The following is an 18452-nucleotide window of genomic DNA, read 5'->3' on the forward strand; positions in this document are numbered from 1 at the left end:
CTTTTTTTGGAACACTAACATGTAGCCCAATTTTATAAAATTATTGTTTAGCTTTTGAAAAAATGCTGGCAAAATTCCCTGTAGTAAATAAATTACCAAACGAAAAATGCATTAAATTAAAAAAATAAATTACCAAACGAAAAAAAATTATATTTTTAGACCTGTATATGCCTTTTCTTTACACAAACTTAAATTAGCCGTACCCTGTTACGAATAAAGTCGGCTGAATGACATTTTCTACACTTCAAGACTATAAACTATCAGAACTATATGTCCAATGGTGAGTTCACTTTCAGAAAACGAGTTTTGAACATTTTAAAATGTTTAAATATTTTAAATCTAACTCGCTTTACCTCGGATTGCATTTGCTGAACTTCTTCAGAAAATGTAAATTGCATTATGACGCTAAAATTAATTTTAGATGATTATCAAGTTCAGTTGGTCGTTTAAAGTTGTGGGACAAATATACGGGACATAATGCAGTTGAGATGGCAATGCTTTAGATTAGATGATTGTTCAAAATAGCCTATTGAATATCAGGAATGTATCATATGTAAACCCTGATATTACACTGCATCAGTTTTTCTTTAATAGCTGTGCACACAGCATATACACATCGATGGATGGTCCTTATACTAAGACCGAAAATTTCCCCACTGCTTGGTGCAGGTTGCCAGCTTGAACAGGGCCATGACGATTCGCCCTGTTGGAAGGTTGGAACTGGTGGCAACCTGCGATAGGCGCAACATCAGGACCAATATTATAGTCCTATCAGAAGGGCAAGTGCTCCCTTTTGGTTGCAATTCCTCCTCTTCTGATTGCATTTATTTGTGAAATTAAAATGACAGTAAGTTGGTTAATTTCAATGAATCGTCTCAATACTCTTCCCCATTTTACCAAAACTTCAGAGGAAAAAAATTAGGGACATCTGGGAGGCAAATTAGCGATAAACACACATTTCTGTATGGAAACGGCTTAAGGGCAGATTTCTTTTGCGATAAACCAAAATGTATGCGACTGTTTTTTTTTTTAAGCATGATGTCATCACGCACACCATTTTTATCGATAAAGCCATTTGAATGGAAACGGGGAAGATGGCAAATTTCGCAAAAAAATTTAGCGCATTTTCACTTTGTCGATAACAAAATAGTGCGAAAAGTGGATGGAAACTGGGCTATTGTTGTCAGCTGAGTGGAAGCTAATGAGTAAACATGTATTCACCAAACTGTTTTGTTCAGGATTCACAGTTTGGTACCCCCTTCAACCGAACAATTCCAGTTGTTGCATTTACAAAATGTAATATTTAAAAGTCTGGTTTTCCAACGTTGAAAGTTTCCCCTGAACTTGTATAGCAGAATAAGGTGTAACACCGCTGCTTACCTGTTTATCTTGACTCGGCAGTATTAATATAGTCAGCATTTGACTGATACTAAACAGTAATACTGATGTTTATTTAGCTATTTATTTTAATTTATTCTTCATTTTAATGGTCAGCGTTTGATACTAAACATACAGTACTGATTTTTATTTAGCTTTTTATTGTATTTTTATTTATTCTTTACTTTCTCAGTGTTCATTTCTAGAATTTGTTGACAATGTATAATAATAGTCAAATGTTCTTTGATAAAAAAAAAAAAATATTAAAGAAAGCAACCTTCTGAGTACCTTTGCATAGTCATATCGGTGCAAAATCGGTGAAAAAATCCATATAGAAAAGGTCTGTTTTCATTCCAGCTCAAAAATCAAATATATCGGTCACCATATCCGTAATCTGTGAATTTTCCCTCTCTAAAATCGGTATCGGTCTCAAAAATCCCATATCGGACGGGCTCTAGTAGGAATATTAGCCATTCTATGAAATTAGTAAAGCTGTGGTACCAATCTGATAGGATACACTCTGGATCAAAAGAAAAAGAGTAAAGAGGAAGTAGAAAGGAAGGTGGAAGAAAGCAGAGAGAGAAAAAAAAAAAAATGAATAAACTTGACTGAGCACTCAGACTCAACATCTAATAACACTTCAATCTTACAGTGTCTTGCTCCCCGAGTTAACAATAGGTAAGCCCCAGAAAGGTTTAAAAAAAAACAAACAAACAAAAAAAAAACAGTAGCATGACAACAATAATACAAAGAGAGAAAAAAATAAAATAAAATAAAAAAACAAGTACTGAGGAAAAAAAAGAACTAGTGACCTTTTGTCCTCTATACACTACAACACAAATGGGTCAACAGGCTGTCTTGTACACTGATGATTAGTGACTGAAGAGTGCACGGGTAACAAATATTGAACACAACAAGGAACCATGCAATGCAAAATAAACAAGCCTTTATATCAGTTGAACAAGCGAATAGTCACTAAATACAAATAAACGATGGCATTATCAGAATAGAGGTTCATCGCAGTGTTTATATCAATACAGTAAAATGATCAGCTGTCAAACTGATAACCAAAAAGAACCCCTTGATTTTGACCGAGGGAGCGAGACTACTCGGATGTACGCTTCAGGCAGCTCCATATCCCACAATTCAACACGATTGTGACGTGATAGCAGATCGTGCTTCATCAACCCCAATCCCACAAACTTCTAATGTACAGTATGATGAAAGTGAAGTTAGGTCAATTAAGCAGCTTAGAAACGTTGTATTGAGATTTAACAGCATAATATTTGTAGCTACCTTAAACTAACTGTTGTTCACACAGTTATAGCCTGTGTTCATTATGTTGCCATTTTCATTTTTGTAAAGCTTGATTTAATCCTTTCTAACAATTAATTCTAATAAAAAGTATTTTTAAACATATATAATATTTATACATAAGCCTCTGAAATTACAACTAAACTTTACCTGAATCTATGTTTGCATCAATCTCCAAAAACCTTTTCTCAGGTGCAAAAATCACTGAATAATTCAACAAATTACCCTCAACGAGCTCCAAGTGATCAAGGGTTCAGGGTGTCCCAGTTAAACCCACAGCACGGGCTCGTCAGTAGTGGGTACTCGCGCAACATAAGCAGTGACGTACATCCGAGATGGTGAGACGGAGCGAAGTTAGTGAGGGATGGGCAAAAAAAATTAAATTTGAACGCAGCCCTAGATAGTGCTATAGGAAGTGTAATTGAGCTTGAAATCATGATCACCAAGGAGAGATTGCTGTCAAGATGTACAGTGAAAAAGGAGTTACATTTTGGTCTCTTCTCACCCAACCAACTGGATCTCATCAGAAGACATTGATTTAAACACTGGAGTTTAATGGATGTTTATGCTGACTTGGTCTGCTTTTTGGAGCTTCAAAGGCCTGGCCACCATTCACTTGCATTGAATGGACCTACAGAGCTGAGATATTCTTCTAAAAATCTTCATTTGTGTTCTTCAGAAGACAATCATACAACTTTTAGATGGCATGAGTGAGTAAATTATGAGAGAATTTTCATTTTTGGGAGAACTAATCATTTAAAAATACCTCAATTTGAAAGAAGCCTTTAATTGTACTTGCACTATATTTACAGCTTGGTCTTTAGTTTGGAAAAAAATAAAACCATACAATAGTGCACTTACATTATAAGTCTATTGGGGATCATACAGCATCAGAGTAAAATATGCAGTTTATCACACTTTTGAAAGTTATCACTATCCAAACTTGTCTTTTGTAAAATTATAATAGGGCTGCAACTAACCATTATTTTGACAATCGATTAATCTAACGATTATTAGAATGAATATTCGGCTATTTGGCATTTATTGCAACGATTAATCATTAGCTCTTAACCGATTATTCAGCTTGTGCCCTGACTTACTAAATGTGCTTGCTAACAATAAAGAGGACAAAATCATCTTTTAAAAATACATCTAAATGACATTCACTGAATTAAAGGGGGAAAAAATACTTTAATTCAGTAAAGAAATTCACTGCAAAAAATCCTAATGTTATCAATTGTTTTTGGCTTGTTTTCCATTTAAAATTGTCTAAAAATCTTTAAAACAAGATATATGTACTTGAGAAGCAGCATATAAGATATTTAGACTTGCTTTAAGAGAATGTTTATTAAATATAAGTGTATTTTATATAAGTGTATTTTTTCACGTTATACTTCTGCGAGTGCAGTAAAGACAAAATATACATATATTCAAGATCTATTCTCTAAAAACAAGGCTTCTCAGGTGAATGCATCCTTTTTTTTTTTAAAGGATTTTTAGATATTTTAAAATATTTGTATTTTTTATTATATTCAACATTCTCCGATAGCATTTGTTTCTTCTGCAGTATAGCTGCTAAAGAAAATGCATGTTGTTTTAAAGGAGTTTTAGATGTTTATATTGGAAAAACAAGCCAAAACAAACCAAAACATATTTTGTTGTAGTGTATTATGGGGCAGATGCTACCCTCTCTCACCTTTCTGTTCACTCCAATCCATCTGTAACTCACAAAAAAAAAAAAAAAACTCTTAATAAAGCTGCGTATTGCCAATTTTTTTCATAAGTTGCGTTAAATGAAATCAAATGAATATTCGACAACGGAAATTGTTGTCGACAATTTTTTATTGTCGACGTTGTCTAACGTCTAATCATTTCAGCCCTAAATTATAACCAATCTTTCATCTCATGTCATGACCATCTAAACTGGTAACTTTTGCATGATGCAAGGATAGGTCATGTATTAATTAAAAAACTGGAGGCAACACCCAGAGGAATTACAATAGAAATGCATAAACAGAAGTTCATTAATCTAGAGAAGCTGTCCCCCGCCCTTTTAAATTTACTGGCCAAATAAACATTTTACTAGGGTAGGGTATTGATACAGATTTCCCGATTCAATTAGATTCCGATTCACAAGCTTTCGATTCCATATCGATTCATATGGGTTTATTTCAGTTATAATGTCCCTTTTGCTTAAATATAAAATAAATTCTCTCCCAGCTAATGCTGTTAATTATACAGGGGACCTTTTAACTAGGTACATTAGGAAAATATAAGTTTTACTAATTATATTTTATTTGTCATTTTGGTCACATTTTGGCTTTTTAAAAATGAACAAATAAATGTATTCAATCAATAAATAAGATATTATATTTCATATATTATTTTTGTTGCATATTTGTTAAATTGCATAATTTGTATTATTTACAAGTATTTACATTGATCTGTTGAACGTGCTAAAACTGGTACTGTTTCTTTAACTAAAAATGGCATTTCTGTAAACAGCGCCTTTAAATGAGCGCATGTTAACTAGAGAGGACTCGAATGGCTTTGCCTCATCTGTGCGATGCATGATTAGAATTAAATGGTTTTTTTGTTTGTTTTTTGTGTCATTTTTTAACAATAACTGACTAAAGAACAGAAAGGGTATTAAAAGAGACAGTATTCAATGACAAATGGGTTGCGTGGATCTCATCCTTGAACACATTACAAGGAACAACTTTTACTGATGAGTGAAATGTAAACATTTACCAGCCAGTTGCCAAATATATTCACTTTAGTCACATAACGGGAAATTTGGTTGCAAATGTGAGGGATTTCCTCTCATTGTAGTGGAGGGTTACGCATTGAGTGAAAGATCGATCTTGGGATTTAAGAATCGATATCGAGATCATTCAAATGAAGATCGCAATTAATCGGGAAAACAATATTTTTACCCACCCCTACATTTTACTGAATAATTAATGCAAGTGCTTTCAAGCCCTCCAGAGGACCTTCCCCATTCGACTTCCAGTGTAAGTGCATTTTTTTTTTTTTTTTTTTTTTTTCAAACTGAAGGAGAACTTAAATTATTTAAGAACTTAAATTATTTTTTGTGGTATTTGGCATAACACTGATGCCATCAACAGAGCTAAAGTTGACAACCTAGAATATTCCTTTTACTGTTTCACTCTGTGATTTTTAATTTTGTAGGACAAACTAGCAGCTTTAGAGAGCAGCATAGAGCAGAGGCTGAAGTGGGCCGGTGGTGCAAACCCAGCCCTGGCTCCAGTGCTGCAGGATTTTGAGGCCACTATAGCAGAGCGCCGTGCCTTGGTGATGAAGGAGAGTCAGCGTGCCAACCAGGTCACTTTTCTCTGCAGCACCATCCTCAACTTTGAAGGCCTGCGTACCCGCACCCCAGAAGCCTTGAACATGGATGCCACACTTTTTGAGCTTGCTAAACGATGCCAGTCCACCTGCTCCTACGCTGCCCAGTTCAACACCACCGTTTCCCCTTTGGAGCTTCAGCTGCTGCACAGGCTGGTTGGTGTTGCTCACAGTTTTACTTGCTAAGTTTTTGTCTAACAATTTTTGGCAGTGATATTGACTGTTCAACTTTCAATATTCCTCTCTTTGTGCATATTTAGAGCGCATGATGTAATTACTAGAACTGTCAATCTACCACTTTAATTCATGAACATTGTCTTTGCAGAGTCCTGCCATGGATCTGTCCATTGGTGGTCCTGAGTGGCTGGTGTATGCACAGAATCACCTCACCCAGGAGATGTCCAGTCAGAGAGCCACGCAAGAGGAGAGGGAGCAACAGCTGGAGAGTGTGACAGAGACGCTACAGCTTCTGGTCGACACTATTAAAGGCATCCTGTCCAATCACAATCGCCAGCTTGCCGATGTTAAGCACCTACTGCGTGCAATGGCAAAGGTATTTATGGTTCATATGCTTAATATCTAGGAATTGCCTCAGGACTCCTGAAGAAATAAATAGGTCACACGTGTCTTAAAATTGCTTTTTTTGTGAAGGCTCCAATTTTAGCTGTTATTATATTTGGCAGGATGAAGAAAATGCCCTTGTGGAGGGAGAGGAAGTGACTTATGATGGCAGTGTGCGTCAGTTCCTCTCAGAATACAAGGCTTGGCAGGACAATGTGCAGATAGTGTTATTCACTGTTGTGCAAGCCACAGGACAACCCCGCAGCCAAGAGCAGGTTGAGTTGCTGCAGGAAGTCCCTGCCACATTGAAGGAACTCAAGGTCCAGAGCCAGAGGTAAGCGTTTGCCCACAGCTCTCTAGAATAATTAATTCTGTTGTTAACTATATATGGTTACCTGGAAAAAATTTTAGTGGATAACTCCAATACACTTTGTATATTTCAATAACAAACCAGTGTGACATGACAAATGCTACTTTTTATTACATTAATATTTTGGTAGTGAAACTGGTTTGGACAATTTGAATAATGTCTTTTCATTTTTCTGTAGCATCTACAATGGGTTGGTGGGCTTCGCCTCTCCCCTTGTTACTGAGAGAGGAAGTGACTGTGCAAGTCCCACTTCTACAGTCCAGACCAGCTTTGCTGCTGGTGAGTTTAAGATGTTAATTATTTTTTTTCCTGTACAGTTGAAGTCAGAAGTTTACATACACTTAGGTTGAAGTCATTAAAATTAATTTTTTAGCCACTCCACAGATTTAATATTAACAAACTATAGTTTTGGAAAGTCATTTAGAACATCTACTTTGTGCATGTGCATTAAGTAATTTTTCCAACAATTGTTTACCGACAGATTGTTTCACTTTTAAATGACTGCACAATTCCAGTGGGTCAGAAGTTTCCATACACTAAGTTAACTGTGGCTTTAAGCAGCTTGGAAAATTGCAGAAAATGTCAAGCCTTTAGACAATTAGCCAATTAGCTTCTGATAGGAGGTGTACTGAATTGGAGGTGTACCTGTGGATGTATTTTAAGGCCTACCTTCAAACTCAGTGCCTCTTTGCTTGACATCATGGGAAAATCTAAAGAAATCAGCTAAATTTGTGGACCTCCACAAGTCTGGTTCATCCTTGGGAGCAATTTCCAAATGCCTGAAAGTACCACGTTCATCTGTACAAATAATAGTATGCAAGTATTAACACCATAGGACCACACAGTCATCATACCGCTCAGGAAGGAGATGTATTCTGTCTCCTAGAGATTAACATGGTTTGGTGCAAAAAGTGCAAATCAATCCCAGAACAACAGCAAAGGACCTTGTGAAGATGCTGGAGGAAACTGGTTGACAAGTATCTATATCCACAGTAAAACAAGACCTATATTGACATAACCTGAAAGGCTGCTCAGCAAGGAAGAAGCCAATGCTTCAAAACCGCCATAAAAAGCCAGACTACAGTTTGCAAGTACACATGGGGACAAAGATCTTACTTTTTGGAGAAATGACCTCTGGTCTAATGAAACAAAAATGTAACTGTTTGGCCATAATGACTAGAGCCCGAGCGATATGGGATTTTTGAGACCTATACCGATTTTAGAAAGGGAAAATTCACCGATTACCGATATGGTGGCCGATATATTAAATTTTTGAGCTGGAATGAAAACAGACCTTTTCTATGTGGATTTTTCACAGATTTTGCAACAATATGACTATGCAAAGGTACTCAGAAGGCTGATTTCTTAAATATTTTTTTATCAAAGAATATTTGACATTATTATTATACATTGTCAACTAATTCTGACCATTAAAATAAAGAATAAATAAAAATACAATAAATAGCTAAATAAACATCAGTACTGTTTAGTATCAGTCAAATGCTGACCATTAAAATAAAGAATAAATAGAAATATAATAAATGGCTAAATAAACATCAGTATTACTGTTTAGTATCAGTCAAATGCTGACTATATTAATACTGCCGAGTCAGGATAAACAGCAGCAGCGATGTTACACGTATTCTGCTATACAAGTTCAGGGGAAACTTTCAACGTTGGAAAACCAGACTTTTAAATATTACATTTTATAAATGCAACGACTGGAATTGTTCGGTTGAAGGGGGTACCAAACTCTGAATCCTGAACAAAACAGTTTGGTGAATACATGTTTACTCATTAGCTTCCACTCAGCTGACAACAATAGCCCAGTTTCCATCCACTTTTCGCACTATTTTGTTATCGACAAAGTGAAAATGATTAAGAAAAATTCTGCGAAATTTGCCGTCTTCTGCCTGTTTCCATTCAAATGGCCTTTTATTGATAAAAATGGTGTGCATGATGACATCATGCCTAAAAAAAACACTTTGTTGCATAAGTTTTGGTTTATAGCAAAAGAAATCTGCCCTTAAGCCGTTTCCATACAGAAATGTGTGTTTATCGCTAATTCGCCTCCCAGATGTCCCTAATTTTTTCCTCCGAAGTTTTGGTAAAATGGGGAAGAGTATTGAGACGATTCATTGAAATTAACCAACTTACTGTCATTTTAATTTCACAAATAAATGCAATCAGAAGAGGAGGAATTGCAACCAAAAGGGAGCACTTGCCCTTCTGATAGGACTATAATATTGGTCCTGATGTTGCGCCTATCGCAGGTTGCCACCAGTTCCAACCTGAAAGCGAATCGCCATGGCCCTGTTCAAGCTGGATAAGGACCATCCATCGATGTGTATATGCTGTGTGCACAGCTATTAAAGAAAAACTGATGCAGTGTAATATCAGGGTTTACATATGATACATTCCTGATATTCAATAGGCTATTTTGAACAATCATCTATCTAAAGCATTGCCATCTCAACTGCATTATGTCCCGTATATTTGTCCCACAACTTTAAACGACCAACTGAACTTGATAATCATCTAAAATTAATTTTAGCGTCATAATGCAATTTACATTTTCTGAAGAAGTTCAGCAAATGCAATCCGAGGTAAAGCGAGTTAGATTTAAAATATTTAAACATTTTAAAATGTTCAAAACTCGTTTTCTGAAAGTGAACTCACCATTGGACATATAGTTCTGATAGTTTATAGTCTTGAAGTGTAGAAAATGTCATTCAGCCGACTTTATTCGTAACAGGGTACGGCTAATTTAAGTTTGTGTAAAGAAAAGGCATATACAGGTCTAAAAATATAATTTTTTTCATTTGGTAATTTATTTACTACAGGGAATTTTGCCAGCATTTTTTCAAAAGCTAAACAATAATTTTATAAAATTGGACTATATGTTAGTGTTCCAAAAAAAGCACACTGAAGCTTTTCTTCTAGTATTATGTATTCATTTTTAATTTAAAACATCTTTGTGCACAGAAATTATATGTTTTTTGTATTGTGGGCTATTTCCATGACTGCCGTCTATTATTTTGAATGGTGTGTAAAAGCAACTTTAATAAATAAACGGAATGGCTACTGCGAGTAAATTAATCTCAAAGAGTGGCCACTCATTTGTTCTCTGTGCACTTGTCAGTGTGCATGTCTTGATACGAGATATTTGTGTTGGCTCTCCTGGAAGTGTCATGTTTGCAGTGATCAGATCTTTATGCCATTCAGATCAATCCATAATCACGTACAATAAATTGGCTTTCAAGGATCCTGTACCTTGTCGTTATGATTAACACAGGCTAACGATTGGGGTAAATTCTGTCATGTGACACTACATTTTTGCATTAATGCCAGTTTTCTCGACAAAAAGGTGTTTCCAAACCAGTTTTTCGCGACATTTGATGTATCGACATAGTTTATGCGCCAGAGTTAAAGGGAAAAATATTATGTCGACACTTGTGAAATTTTAGCGATAATTTGCGTTTCCATCAGCTTTATTTTGATGCGTTAACTTTTTTCGCAAAAAATCCTTTGATGGAAACGTAGTTACTAAAAGTAGCAACGTGATTAGCTAGTTAGCTATAAGCTCGTTGTCACGGAGAGTAAAAGACAGACGTTGTTTATTTTACTTTCCAGCATTGTGTCTCACCAACTACGTAACAACATAGCATGAAATCAGCACTCATCAGACACAATCCACCACCGCCCCGTTGTCTGCTGAGTTGCAAAAAGATGCTCTGTTTACCTTTCAATCTGCTACATTACTGACTGCACTGACAAACTATAGCTGGCTAACAGCAAACAGACATGAGTGACATGGTTGTCAGGGACAAGGTTAATGTTATATTAGTTATATTGAAAAGGGAAAATGATGGGGTCATTGTTTATTAAGTTTCCAGTATGTATTTCACAAACTAGTTAACTTACCAAGACACCGCGTAACTCCGCCCTGTCTGCAGAGCCACCATCAGCTCAGAGTCAGCTCTGTAAACAATGGAGTCGGTGCGCACTCTGTTGGACAAACTACACTGACACCAATTCTAAAGCATTGTTTTCTGCATTATATGTTCTGAAATAAAGTTTTCATATCGGTGCGTATCGGTAAAATATACGCCGATACCGATATATCGGTGAAAGACTAATATCGGTCGGGCACTAATAATGACCATCGTTATGTTTGGAGGAAAAAGGGTAAGGCTTGCAAGCCGAAGAACACCATCCCAACCGTGAAGCATGGGGGTGGCAGCATCATGTTGTAGGGGTGCTTTGCTGCAGGAGGGACTGGTGCACTTCACAAAATAGATGGCATCATGAGGAACGAAAATTATGTGGATATATTGAAGCAATATCTCAAGACATCAGCCAGGCAGTTGAAGCTCTGTTGCAAATGGGTCTTCCAAATGGACAATGACCCCAAGCATACCTCCATAGTTGTAGCAAAATGGCTTAAGGACAACAAAGTCAAGGTATTGGAGTGGCCATCACAAAGCCCTGACCTCGATCTGATAGAAGATTTTTGGGCAGGGCTGAAAAAGCGTATGCAAGCAAGGAGGCCTACAAACCTGACTCAGTTACACCAGTTCTGTCTGGAGAAATGGGCCAAAATTCCAGCAACTTATAGTGGGAAGCTTGTGGAAGGCTACCCAAAACGTTTGACTCAAGTTAAATAATTTAAAGGCAATGCTACCAAATACTAGCAAAGTGTATGTAAACTTCTGACCCGTTGGGAATGTGATGAAAGAAATAAAAGCTTAAATAAATCATTCTCTCTACTATTATTCTGGCATTTCACATTCTTAAAGTAGTGATCCTAACTGACTTAAGACAGGGAAAGTTTTCTATGATTAAATGTCAGGAATTGTGTGAGTTTAAATGTATTTGGCTAAGGTGTATGTAAACTTCTGATTTCAACTGTAGTTGCATTCTGTGCACTTTAACTCTGATTACATCTCTTACTATAGCAGTGCGCTGCAGTGGTGTGAAAACTCAGCCTGATAGTATGTCTCAGAACGCCCGCAAAGCTCTTCCTCGTAATTTTGGGACCCCGGTGGACACGCCCCCCAGCACCCTCATGATCACTAGCAAAGGACTGGCCCCCAGCCCCAAAAGAGCCGTGCGAGATCCTAAAACTGGGAGAGGTCAGTCTTAATGCAAATGCTCTGATCTCACATCAAACATTTCAGTTGAAAGCTCTCAAATGTGGGATCTTGATTATTAGATAAGCTGTGTTTGCCCAAAAAGGGCTCATTTGCATGTATATCAACTGACAGGGCATAAGTGAAAGTTATTTCTCATACTTGCTAACTGTGCTCAAGTTTTTAACATATTAACTAACAACTTTTGGTGATTAATATTAATAGTCTGCAAGTAATTTAGAATCGGTCCTCATGACAATTGATAGTTTGGATAATATACAAGCACTATCTTCTAATCTTTAGGAAAGTAGTGGCTTTATCAGCATGTCTTAGTTTGTGGCAGTTGAATGCTTTAATTCAGTTAAAGGTGCTGTAAGTGCTTTTTTTTTATTTTATTTTTTTTTATGGAATGGTATGGAGAAATATTCCAACTTCCTGAAAGCTATCACTGAATTAAGTGTCCTAAAATACCTCACCAGCCTCTGTGACCGCATTGTACTGTGCAAACAAATGTGACATTATTCAAAAACATTCTTTTGATCAGCCAATCAGAAGACCGTTTGCTTTCTACCTGTCAAATATTTTGCGCATTCTCATAGTGTAGTAGTTGACGGGGATCATTCTGGTTTAATGGCATATTCATAACAGTGGTCAGTTGAGGTTGCTTTTTTATACTGTTGTGTTTAACAACCCTATGAAGATGTGCTGCTGTTCAGTGACTTGTCTCAACGGTACAACTGTATCTTTGGAGGGCAGGGTTTAGGGAAGAGGGGGCATATCTATTTAAACTTTTCAGTCTCGTGGAAGTTCCAGAATGGCTAAAATCGCTTGCAGCATCTTTAACTTGACGTTGGTTTGAAGTTTGATTTAACTTTGCTGTTTGTAACAACTGAGATCACTGACCAACAATTTTCTTTCAGCTGTGCAAGAGAGGAACTCTTATGCTGTTAGTGTGTGGAAAAGGGTGAAAGCCAAACTGGAAGGGAGAGATGTGGACCCTAACAGGAGAATGAGTGTTACTGAGCAGGTACTTGATCCACAAAGAATTCCCTCTTTAGATGTATAACTTTAATGGCTATTGTTGTGTGTGTTTCTTAATGCTTATTTGTTGTCTCACTCTCTTAGGTGGATTATGTCATCAAGGAGGCTACAAATGTAGATAACCTGGCGCAGTTGTACGAAGGATGGACGGCGTGGGTGTGAAGGGGATCCTTGGAGATCATTTTGGTTCTGCGAGGGTAGAAATCCACCAAAGTCCACTGGGTCTGGGGCAATGGAGCCACAGAGCACCATTCGGGAAAGGGGGGGTGTAGAGACCCCCCCTTGGGCCCACACCGGATCCCAGTAGCACAGCTGCATCCGGCGATCCAGCTTACATAAAGAAATGGGTCTGCATCTGTCTCCTCAAAATGTGTGGGGAGCTTACCAAGATGGGGTGGGGGGGGGGCAAGGCATACAGCTTGAACTACCCCCCCCTCCCCATCAACCCCTGTATCAACAACAATAAATGTCTGTGAACTATTAAAATAAATAGATTTTTCCGCAGGGAAATTTGCAGGGGACAGTTTAACCAACTCCCACTCTTAGAGCAGAGGTCTGCATTAAATAGGAAGTTTTTAGACTACACTTTTGAGAGAGTGAAAGAAAGGGTGATCACCGGATCACGGAATGCTCTGGCTTCTGTTTTTGGATGGTTCAAGGTCAGGCACCGAATTGCGGCTGAGCTATCTTGTGCTGGAGCAGATGTGATGGGCTGTGCAAAAAGAAGGCTCACGGGACTCCATTCAAAGTCAGAAGGCCTGTGGCAGACCTTAGCGTTCTTAACCACTACAAAAGACTTTTTCCCCACAGGTATATATAGGAAAACGCTGAAACTTATTTTACACCTTCACTAATGTACTGCACAGATTTAACAAGTAAAAGGCAAATTGCGGAGTTGCTTTGGGAATATTCACTGTCATGTTTATGAATGTTTGGCGCAATGAATGATGTGCTTTGAGTTGGTAAGTGTCAAAGTCTCTTTGATTTGGTCCTTGAGAAAGAAGGAACGAATGACTTAGAAATGAGGCCTAGGCTTGATTTGGTGAGATGTGCAAATCAGTTTCTAAATGCTTTTTTTTTTTCTTAGTATGCATCTCTAATCTTGTTTGTGTATTGTAGATTATTTCTCCCTTTCCTTATTTGCTGTAGATTTAGTCTAGATTACTCATTTTTTTGACTTGCCTGTGGAAGTGTATCGTTTGTGATACATGTCCCCATTAAAGCTTGCGTTTTACTAATCTTGACCTAGTTTTACATTTTTAGTAGGAGAAATAAGTATTGGATTAGTGATGTGGTAATGGTTGAAATTGTTGTCTCTTAATGGTTTTACTCCATTTTGTTGGTCAAATAAACCTATAATTAAAACTTAATGGTGTTCAGGAGAACATTTGCTTTGATTTGTCTGTTTATGTATTGCCTGATTCACTTATATTTGAAGTATTCCTGGGTTATGTTCTGTGTTTAACACTGTTCATGATTAACCAATCATTCAAACTGAAGCAAGGCTTGGACCTTTATAACCCATGGTTAAATGAATAATATAGCATTTGTGGCATAATGTTGATTACCACAAAAATAAATTTTAAACTTTTCACTCCTTTAAAAAAAAAAAAAAAGAAGAAGAAAAAAAAAAAGTGAGGCACTTAAAATGGAAATGAATGGGGTCAATATGTAAATGTTCAAATACTGTTTGAAAAGTTGCCACAAGACGTAAACAATATGTGTGTTTACATTATTTTAGTGTGTGAAAATCGCTTAACCTTTTTTGTGCAGTTAAATCAAATTTTGCAACTTTGTTGCCATGACGACGTAACGTGGTAAGCTACTGTAAAAAAAAACAATTTAAAATTTACAGCTCAAATAATACAAGTTTTAACAAAATAATTAATGTATCTGCTTTTATAAAATAAGCTTCACATTTCTGCCTACAAACCCTCCAAAAAAATTGGTCCCATTCACTTCCATTGTAAGTACCTTACTGTAAACTGTATGGTTAAGACTGTAACCATGGTTCCCTGAAAGGCAGGAACCAGACACTGTGTCAGTTGCTGACACTATGGGAAGCTCTGCCCAGGGGTGATGTCTCTGAAGCCCTTTTAAAATCACCCCAATTTATTGGCAACTGGCGCACGCGAGAGCATATACAGTTGAAGTCAGAAGTTTACATACACCTTAGCCAAATACATTTAAAATCAGTTTTTCACAATTCCTGACATTTAATCATAGAAAACATTCCATGTCTTAGGTCAGTTAGGATCACTACTTGTGACACATGAAATGTCAGAATAATAGAGAGAATGATTTATTTCAGCTTTTATTTCTTTCATCACATTCCCAGTGGGTAAGAAGTTTACATACATTTTGTTAATATTTGGAAGTATTGCCTTTAAATTATTTAACTTGAGTCAAATGGGTTGGGTAGCCTTCCATGCTGGATCCACATAATTTTCTTTCCTCATGATGCCATCTATTTTGTGAAGTGCACCAGTCCCTCCTGCAACAAAGCACCCCCACAACATCATGCTGCCACCCCCATGTTTCACGGTTGGGATGGTGTTCTTCGGCTTGCAAGCCTCACCCTTTTTTCTCCAAACATAACGATGGTCATTATTGCCAAACAGTTCAATTTTTGTTTCATCAGACCAGAGAACATTTTTCCAAAAAATAAGATCTTTGTCCCATGTGCACTTGCAAACTGTAGTCTGGCTTTTTTATGGCGATTTTGGAGCAGTGGCTTCTTCCTTGCTGAGCAGCCTTTCAGGTTATGTCAATATAGGACTCGTTTTACTGTGGATATAGATGCTTGTCTACCTGTTTCCATCAGCATCTTCACAAGGTCCTTTGCTGCTGTTCTGGGATTGATTTGCACTTTTCACACCAAACTACATTCATCTCTAGGAGACCGAATGAGTCTCCTTCCTGAGCGGTATGATGGCATGGTGTTTATACTTGCATACTATTGTTTATACAAATGAACGTGGTACCTTCAGGCATTTGGAAATTGCTCCAAAGGATGAACCAGACTTGTGGAGGTCCACTTTTTTTTTTTTTTTTTTTTTTCTTTGCTGATTTATTTTTATTTCCCCATGATGTCAAGCAAAGAGGCACTGAGTTTGAAGGTAGACCTTAAAATGCATCTACAGGTACACCTCCAATTCAGTACACCTCCTATCAGAAGCTAATTGCCTAAAGGCATGACCTCATTTTCTGGAATTTTCCAAGCTGCTTAAAGGCGCCGTTAATTTAGTGTATGTAAACTTTTAATCCACTGGAATTGTGATATAGTCTTTAAAAGTGAAACAATCTGTCTGTAAACAATTGTTGGAAAAATTACTTGTCATGCATAAAGTAGATGTCCTAAACCACTTGCCAAATCTATAGTTTGCTAATATGAAATTTGTGGTGGTTAAAAAGAGTTTTAATGACTTCAATTTAAGTGTATGTAAACTTCTGACTTCAACTGTAGGGTGAAGCATAATGCCATTTCATCCAAATTTTCGCCTGAAGGGGAGAGAGCACATCTCTCTGACCCTCAACAGTGAGATATCAGTAGTACCGCTAGGAAGAAAGGAATAAAATCCAGCAATTTAATGTTGAGAAAGTGGCAGAGAAACTGGCCAGTCTACCGCGGTAAAGATTTGCTGTTTGAAATTCAAACTTCGTTTGGCTACAAATCCGCTATGTGCTGTCGTAGACATGTAAATAATGTTGCATGTGATTCTTCATGATTTGCGAATTCGGATGACATCATCCTCCGCTCCGCAATCGGTCATTTAATTTTACAACTCTTCATTTTCTAATCCAAATAGCTTCGAAAGTTGAACACCTCAGATTGAAACCACTCTCATCTTGACCAGTCTGATTTGTGATTTTTTTTTTTTTTTTTGTTTGTTTGTTTTTTTTTTTTTTTTTTTTTTTCCCACAGCAGTTTGTTTTCCTGTCAACTCTAAGTCCATGAGACGGGATGGTGAAAATAGCGCTCTTCACTTTTAACGGCTATTTCCAGTGAACACGCAATCTGGGTTCATGCAGATTCACTTGTATTATATAGAGCCTGATTTGTGAAACTTTTCACAGTCACATTTGATCGTGTTTGATTGCGTCTCACTGCTCTGCCTCCATTGCTTTGTGTAATAATAACAAAAGGCTGTGTCAGTGGATGAAGCCATCAGAGAAATCAGCTCATGAAATCGTGAAATAATTTTTTCACAGATCAGTTTTTGTCTCTTAAACCGTTTTTGAGTTGAGTCAACAGTTTACCTGAGAAATCAAATGCTTTTATAGATACTACTGAGGCGGATTAACATTCACAGGTATGAATCTTTGCAATTATTATTATCTTATATATATATATATATATATATATATATATATCCAGTGTAAATGTCTCCATTGTGAGAAAAACATTCTGCTGTTTAAATGCAGATGAATAGATTATTCTGTTTGCAATGTGTTCATGCCCAGTGGTTGCTAATGCCGCAGTATCACTTTTTAAGTATTTATTTTTCCTTCTGTTTTTGTATGGTTTGAAAGTGTTTAGGCATAATTAAAATATTTTATGTAATACAGAAATTAAAATAACAGAACAATGTTGGCATTGTTGACAAATGTCAATCATTCATATTCGTTTTCAGTGAAGTGTAACGTTTCATTCAGTTTTCATAGTATTTTTACATATATTTACATTTATTCATTTGGCAGACGCTTTTATCCAAAGCGACTTACAAAAGAGGAGCACATAAGCGAATCATCTTAAGGAGACAGTGGTATGAAAAAGTGCCATATTACAAAGTTTCACTAGCATCAGAATAGTAGTATTCAAAACAGATTAAAGTGCAACAAATTGTATTTATTTTTTTAAATAAAACTTTTTTACTATGAAGAATGTTCGGGGGGCTCAAAGTTTTTGTTGTTTCAAATGGGGGGCGTGACCAAATACATTTGAGAACCACCATGTTAAAATGTACCGACATCCCTTAATATTAAATTGCTCGGGCGGCATCTTGTAATAAACCAAAAGCGTTACCATGAGATGCTCCAATAGTTAAAATAGTCCAAACGTGGCTTGGCGTTCAGTGGTTGTTGACATGAAGGTCCTCATGATTTATAAATAATAATTAATTATGACACTATTCAGTGTTGTAAATTATTTCTCAAAAGTCAAGACTTCCTCAAGCATACAGTTTTTAGGAAAACATATCCAAAATGTTTTAATGTGTTTATTTTTAAAAAGACCACAACCATCATCTCGACACCAGGGGGTGCTGCAGCACGTCTTCTTCCCACGG

General features: G+C 36.8%; 1 protein-coding gene across 4 annotated transcripts in view; it reads left to right on the plus strand.

The window, feature by feature from the left end:
- LOC127450736 (serine/threonine-protein kinase SMG1) overlaps positions 1–14534 on the plus strand; it is a 79318-nt gene extending 64784 nt beyond the window's left edge. For all 4 annotated transcript variants that reach the window (XM_051715060.1, XM_051715057.1, XM_051715059.1 and 1 more), the window contains exons 56-62: positions 5884–6216; positions 6386–6613; positions 6744–6955; positions 7170–7270; positions 11950–12126; positions 13044–13150; positions 13249–14534. In XM_051715060.1, coding sequence (XP_051571020.1) covers positions 5884–6216; positions 6386–6613; positions 6744–6955; positions 7170–7270; positions 11950–12126; positions 13044–13150; positions 13249–13326 — 1236 coding nt within the window. In that variant the 3' untranslated portion in view covers positions 13327–14534. The remainder of the gene's footprint in view (positions 1–5883; positions 6217–6385; positions 6614–6743; positions 6956–7169; positions 7271–11949; positions 12127–13043; positions 13151–13248) is intronic.
- Positions 14535–18452: the final 3918 nt, after the last annotated feature.

The sequence above is a fragment of the Myxocyprinus asiaticus genome, chromosome 13, assembly GCF_019703515.2.
Source record: "Myxocyprinus asiaticus isolate MX2 ecotype Aquarium Trade chromosome 13, UBuf_Myxa_2, whole genome shotgun sequence".
Taxonomy (NCBI): domain Eukaryota; kingdom Metazoa; phylum Chordata; class Actinopteri; order Cypriniformes; family Catostomidae; genus Myxocyprinus; species Myxocyprinus asiaticus.